This window comes from Macaca nemestrina, chromosome 14 (assembly GCF_043159975.1).
Source record: "Macaca nemestrina isolate mMacNem1 chromosome 14, mMacNem.hap1, whole genome shotgun sequence".
Lineage (NCBI taxonomy): Eukaryota > Metazoa > Chordata > Mammalia > Primates > Cercopithecidae > Macaca > Macaca nemestrina.
Genome location: NC_092138.1, coordinates 75,114,496 through 75,121,885, shown reverse-complemented (window position 1 = coordinate 75,121,885; position 7,390 = coordinate 75,114,496). Strand labels below are relative to the sequence as shown.

At 40.7% G+C, this 7,390-nt stretch overlaps 1 protein-coding gene across 1 annotated transcript; it reads left to right on the top strand.

Annotated features, from left to right (window-relative positions):
* The first annotated feature begins 528 nt into the window (after positions 1 to 528).
* Positions 529 to 1,508, top strand: LOC105481100 (olfactory receptor 13C4). The gene has a single exon (XM_011740397.2). The coding sequence runs from the start codon at positions 552 to 554 to the stop codon at positions 1,506 to 1,508; it is 957 nt and encodes a 318-aa protein (XP_011738699.2). The 5' UTR covers positions 529 to 551.
* The last annotated feature ends 5,882 nt before the right edge of the window (positions 1,509 to 7,390 follow it).

Sequence of the window (7,390 nt, the reverse complement as noted above, 5' to 3'; positions counted from 1 at the left end):
TATGGAGCTCAATTTACTATTATCAAATGTCTTCCCCATAAAAATACACATTTAACTGACTGGAAAGACACTCAGAGTTTTAGGCAGACAAACAAATGTACATGAACATCTAACCTGCTTTAAAATTCTAAACATTTCTGTTAAACACTGGGTCAAAATTCCAGTTCTTGTTGAGTTGTCTTTTTCCTTCTTTGCAGCCCTCTTGCTGGACTTGACTAAATGAAGAAGTTAGGTTTGTCTTCTGCAATAGTCTAAGGCTTTTAGAAAACTCAACTTGGGTTGTCCTCAATAATAAGAAAAGTTGTGTCTGAATTTACTTCTGATCCTAGGTAGATCTTCACGTATTAGATACAGGGCATAGAAACTCTCAGCATCCTAGTGTGGCTGTATTCTAGGTACAAATACTGTTGAAGATAACTCAATGGCAGAGCTTTAAAACAGTCTCTGTTTCACTCTAGAGTAATTTTTATTCAAGCTACTTTTTACGTTTGTTGCTTGGCTGTGAAAATGTTATACACTGGGTCTTCCTTTGGCATCCTGAAAGCTGGGACATGGACAAGGTAAACCAGACATTTGTGAGAGAATTCATTCTTCTGGGACTCTCTGGTTACCCCAAACTTGAGATCATTTTCTTTGCTCTGATTCTAGTTATGTATGTAGTGATTCTAATTGGCAATGGTGTTCTGATCATAGCAAGCATCTTGGATTCTCGTCTTCACATGCCCATGTACTTCTTTCTGGGCAACCTCTCTTTCCTGGATATCTGCTATACAACCTCCTCCATTCCCTCAACATTGGTGAGCTTAATCTCAAAGAAAAGAAACATTTCTTTCTCTGGATGTGCAGTGCAGATGTTCTTTGGGTTTGCGATGGGGTCAACAGAATGTTTACTTCTTGGCATGATGGCATTTGATCATTACGTGGCCATCTGTAACCCTCTGAGATACCCCATCATCATGAGCAAGATGGTGTATGTACTGATGGCTTCTGTATCATGGCTTTCCGGTGGAATCAATTCAATTGTGCAAACATCACTTGCCATGCGATTGCCTTTTTGTGGGAACAATATTATTAATCATTTCTTATGTGAGATCTTAGCTGTCCTAAAATTAGCTTGTGCTGATATATCTCTCAATATTGTTACCCTAGCAGTGTCAAATACTGCTTTCCTAGTTCTTCCTTTGCTCGTGGTTTTTTTCTCCTATATGTTCATCCTCTACACCATCTTGCAAATGAATTCAGCCACAGGAAGACGCAAGGCATTTTCTACGTGCTCAGCTCACCTGACTGTGGTGATCATATTTTATGGTACCATTTTCTTTATGTATGCAAAACCAAAGTCCCAGGGCCTCCTTGGGAAAGACAACTTGCAAGCTACAGAGGGGCTTGTTTCCATGTTTTATGGGGTTATGACCCCCATGTTAAACCCCATAATCTATAGCTTGAGAAATAAAGATGTAAAAGCTGCTATAAAATATTTGCTGAGTAGGAAAGCTATTAACCAGTAAGACCAAAGGGATATATGAGTCTTTTATGTATAATTAGCTTGCATTAGCCATTTCACAATGTATATGTGATATGATTTGGCTGTATCCCCACCCAAATCTTGAATTGTAGCTCCCATAGTCCCCATATGTTGTAGGATTGACATGGTGGGAGGTAATTGAATCATAGAAGTGGGTTTTTCACATACTGTTCTCGTGGTGGTGCATAAATTTCATGAGAACCGATGCTTTCGTTAAAAGCACAGTTCCCCTGTACCTGCTCTCTTGCCTGCCACCGTGTAAAATGTGCCTTTTCTTTGCCTTCACCACCCACCGTGATTGTGAGGCCCCCAAGCCATGTGGAACTGTGAGTCCATTAACCTGTTTTTCTTTATAAATTACCCAGTCTTGGGCATTTCTTCATAGCAGTATGAAAATGGACTAACACAGTAAATTGGTAATAGGTAGTGGGGTGCTGCTATAAGGATACCTGAATATGTGGAGCTGACTTTGGAACTAGGTAACAAGCAGAGGTTGGAACAGTTTAGAGAGCTCAGAAAAAGATAGGACAGTGTGGGAAAGTTTGGAACTTCCTAGAGACTTGTTGAATGGCTTTGACCAAAATGCTGATAGTGATATAGACAATAAAGTCCAGGCTGAGGTGGTCTCAGATGGAGATGAAGAACTTGTTGGGAACTTGAGCAAAGGTGACTCTTGTTATGCTTTAGCAAAGAGACTGGTGGCATTTTGCTTCTGCTCTAGAGATCTGTGGTACTTTGAACTTCAGAGAGATGATTTAGGATATCTAGCAAAAGAAATTTCTAAGTAGGAAAGCATTCAAGAGGAAGCAGAGCATAAAAGTTTGGAAAATTTGCAGCCTGACAGTGCGACAGAAAAGAAAAACTTATTTTTTGAGGAGAAATTCAAGCCTGCTACAGAAATTTGCATAAGTAATGAGGAGCCAAATGTTAATTGCCAAGACAATGGGGAAAATGTCTCCAGGGCATTTCAGAGACCTTCCTGGCAGCCCTTCCCATCACAGGACTGGAGACCTAGGAGGAAAAAATGGTTTCCTGAGCCAGGCTCAGGGTCCCCCTGCTGTGTGCAGCCTAGAGACTTGGTGCCCTGTGTCCCACCTGCTCCAGCCATGGCTAAAAGAGGCCAAGGTAAAGTTTGGGCCATGGCTTCAGAGGGTGCAAGACCCAAGCCTTGGCAGTTTCCACATATTATTGAGCCTGCAGGTGCACAGAAGTCAAGATTGAAGGTTTGGGAGCTTCAGCCTAGATTTCAGAAGATTTATGGAAACATCTGGATGTCTAGGCAGAAGTTTGCTGCAGGGGCAGGGCCCTCATGGAGAACCTTTGCTAGGATAGTGTGGAAGGGAAATGTGGGGATGGAGCCCCCACACAAAGTCCCCTGGGGCACTGCCTAGTTGAGCTGTGAGAAGAGGGCCACTGTCCTCCAGACCTCAGAATGGTAGATCCACCAACATTTTGCACCATGCACCTAGAAAAGCCAGCCTGTACAAGCAGCTGGGAGAGAGGCTGTACCCTGCAAAGCCACAGGGGCGGAGCTGCCCACGGCCATGAGAGCCCATCTCTTGCATCAGTGTGACCTGGTTGTGAGACATGGAGTCAAAGGAGATCATTTTGGAACTTCAAGGATTAATGACTACCCTATTGGATTCAGACTTCATGGAGCCTGTAGCCCTTTGTTTTAGTCAATTTCTTCCATTTGGAATGGGCATATTCACCCAGTGCCTGTACCCCCTTTATATCTATGAAGTAACTAACTTGCTTTTGGTTTTACAGGCTCATAGGCAGATGTCTCAGGTGACAAGATGCCTTGTCTCAGATGAGACTTTGGACCATGGACTTTTAAGTTAATGCTGAAATGAGTTAAGACTTTGGGGGACTGTTGGGAAGGCATGATTGGTTTTGAAATGTGAGGACATGAGATTTGGAAGGGGCTGGGGCAGAATGATAGGGTTTGGCTGTGTCCCCACACAAATCTCATCTTGCTCCTCCTTTGATGTCTGCCATTATTGTGGGGCTTCCCCAGCCATGTGGAACTGTGAGTTCATTAAACCTCTTTTTCTTTATAAATTACCCAGTCTCAGGTATTTCTTCATATAAGTATGAAAATGGACTAATACAATACTTGTATTAAAAGATCATCTTGTGTACCATAAATATGTACAATTTTCATCATTTAAAATTAAAAGAAGAGGCATAGAAATGGCATTATTGTGCAACTATTGAGGATCTTATCTGATAAAAGCAAAATTATAAGGAGAGATTTTTATTCTTTGCCCTCACTACCTTTGATCATCTAGAATCACTGAGAACAGTAATCCGCTGTTACTGAAATTCTAATAGTAAGCAGATTCGAATGGGTTCTGACCCAGCCAGATCTCATGAAGACAATAAATTCCTTCAGTTATTTTCTCTGGCAATATCCAAACTAAGTGTATCTGGTGTATTTGTGGCAACACAATAGAAAACATCAAACAAAAGCTTTGAAAATAGATGACAGGAGCAGAAATTCAAAACTACTTTAGAAGTATCAGCTAGGTTTATTCATGTTTTTAAAACTGTAGTTTCCTTATTTCCAAAAAGGGAGTAAATAAACCATGCTCCTCCCACTGTTATTGTAAAGATTCAGTAAGTTGCACAAAATACCTGATGTAATGTGCCAACTTCATTTTAGTTTCCTTTGTAGAGAATGTTCAGATTGACTTTTCCTATGAGTCCCAACTGAGGAACTGAAGTAAGGACTCCAAAGTGAAGACAAAGGATACTAGCTAGCACATCTTATTTGTAAGCCACCAATTATTTGGGTCCATATATCTTTCATAAATCTTCCTACCATTGTCAATCACCATACCTGCTTACTCATTCTCCTACATATTTGTACAAAGAAAACATCAACTATGAATCCTGTGGAACACTGGAAACACTGTTCTAATCTAAGTCAAGTAAGAAGGTACTGCAAAAAAGTCTCTTGAGGATTTGGGTGCCTACAAAGAAAGAGAAGCTGACATCTGGCTTGGTGAATGCGGCTTGCTGAGCTTTCCCTCTCTAGGCTGTAGATAACAGAGGAACAGGTCAACAGGTCTAGAAGAGGGCTGGAGGATAAGTATTTTAGGCTGAAAATAATCGGAAGTGTTTGGGACATCAACAAGATAAACCAGACATTTTTGAGAGAATTCATTCTCCAAAAAGTCTGAAATTAGTGACTGGGATAAGAAAACTATTTCATTTTACATTCCAGTGAGTTTAAACTCTTCAGTAAACCTATTGCAATCCTTTTTGTTTCTTTTTCTGTGGATTCTTCTGACATGGCCAAGCACAGAACATCTTTGCTGCACATCGCCAGTCATTTTTGCAGCTGGTTTTAGCCTTAATTTCCTATGTAAATTTCCTTTTTCTATTGGTTTTAGAGCCACGACATGACCCTGACCTCCTACATGGGGGTTTATGCCCAGCCAATCCACTTCCTTGGTTTAGGCTTAAGTGATCTAGTCACTGAAGTCCTGCTGCACTGTTACTATCCTACCAGGAAGCATGGGCTGTACAATAAACCTCCAGCTGTGGGTCCCTCCTTTTACTTAACTTGAATCACACTGGATGCTGGTTTTGGTTCGATTTGGAGAAGTGTGCACCACACTCTCTGGGTAAGGCTTTTTAACTTCTGCCCATTCCCACTGGGATGAGTCCCACATGTCGTTCTGACCCTAGTTTAGTTTTTTCCCAACTTTGACTTATGGCACTCAGCTTTTAGGAACATGTCAGTATGACAAGGTCTTGCTTCTGTTGTCTCTTAAGCACTTTATTATTATTATTGTTTTTTTCACACGGGGAAGAGAGCTAGCATCTCATGTCTGTGTTAATATCAGATTGAATTATTTATCTATAAAAGTTGGTTCAAATGCTTTCCACTGCTCTACAAAAAGTTGCTACAATATTGCTCCAGTTTAAACAAGTTCTATTCATGTTGATGAATGCTCAGAAAATTAACAGTTTTAAAACTAATCAGTCCTCCCAGAAAATTGAGAAATCTCAAAATATTATTACACATATGAATTTGTGGCAAATAATAAATATTTTAGAAAATTTCAAAAATTGTGGAGAAGTACAAAAAAGTAAAAAATGTTCATGATTGCTACCTCCTATAGCCAACAACTGTTAAAATTTTATTATTCTCTCACTAATTTGGAGTCATAAAATTAATCATTTTTTGTTATGTACCATGAACACCTGGAGTTACTATTTGGAAAGTATTTTTTAAATGTGTGTGCAACTTTTTAGGTTTTCACAGAATAAATTTTAGAAAATTAAATTATTATGGAAATTGATATATAAATTTTTAACTTCTCTTGTTAAGTTGTATCCCCTCCCCTAAATTATATCATGCTTCGTTAATGATACTTTAAGGGCTTCCCGATATTTTTACATGTCTGGGTGTGTGTGTGTGTGTGTGTGTGTGTGTGTAAACATTTAATTCTGGAAAATTTCAGGTAATAAAAGAAAAATAATTATTTAAACCTCATGTGCCACTTATATTTAATTAGGAGCTCTTTTTTTTATTATTATCTGTACTTAGTTATCCCCTTTCTCCAGATTATTTTAAGCAAGTACTGGAAAAAAAAATCTTTTGTTTTGAAATAATTTTAGACTTACAGGAAATTGCAAGAATCACAAAATAATTTCCTTTAAGCCTTCACCCAGAATCTTCAGATATTAACATCTTACCACATTTGTTTTATCATTTCTTTCTCTTTATATATACATGTATGTGTGTATATTATATAGATTTATTTATATACAGCTATTTGAGAGTAAGGCGTAGATACTATGTCTCTTTACTCCTTAGTATTTTACTCTGTCTTCTTTGCATCAAAGACATTCTTTTACCGTAACCATAATACAATTATCATCATATAGTTACAATACTATTATTGAATTTAATGGTCAGTAAATAACAACTCTGTGCAAAACCTAGCCCACTACCTGTATTTTTGTGTCCCCCAAACTAAGAATGATGTCTACATTTTTAAACTGTTGAAAAGAATTTTCAGCCTTTTTGCGCTGGTTTCTCCCCATCTCCGTGGATTTATCTACCTTTGGTCTTTGATGTTGGTGGCCTTCGGATGGGGTCTCTGAGTGGACGTGCTATTCCTTTCTGTTTGTTAGTTTTCCTTCTGACAGTCAGGTCCCTCTGCTGCAGGTCTGCTGGAGTTTGCTGGAGGTCCACCCCAGACCCTGTTTGCCTGGGTATTACCAGCGGAGGCTGCAGAACAGCAAAGACTGCTGCCTCTTTCCTCAGGAAGCTTCGTCCCAGAGGGGCACCTGCCAGATGCCATCCAGAGCTCTCCTGTATGAGGTGTCTATCGGCCCCTGCTGGGAGGGGTCTCCCTATTAGGATACATGGGGGTCAGGGACCCACTTGAGGAGGCAGTCTGACCCTTAGCTGAGCTCAAATGCTGTGCTGGGAGATCTGCTGCTCCCTTCTGAGCCGTCAGGCAGGGACGTTTAAGTCTGTTGAAGCTGCGCCTACAGCCGCCCCTTCCCCCAGGTGCTCTGTCCCAGGGAGATGGGGGTTTTATCTATAAGTTCCTGACTGGGGCTGCTGCCTTTTTTTAGAGATGCCCTGCCCAGAAAGGAGAAAACTAGACAGACAGTCGGGCCATAGTAGGCTTGCTGAGCTGCGGTGGGCTCCGCCCAGTTCGAACTTTCCATCCGCTGTGTTTACACTGTGAGGGTAAAACCTCCTACTCAAGCCTCAGCAATGGCAGATACCCCTCCCCCCACCAAGCTTGAGCGTCCCAGGGCCATCTCAGACTGCTGCTGTGCTGGCAGCGAGAATTTCAAGCCAGTGGATCTTAGTCTGCTGGGCTCTATGGG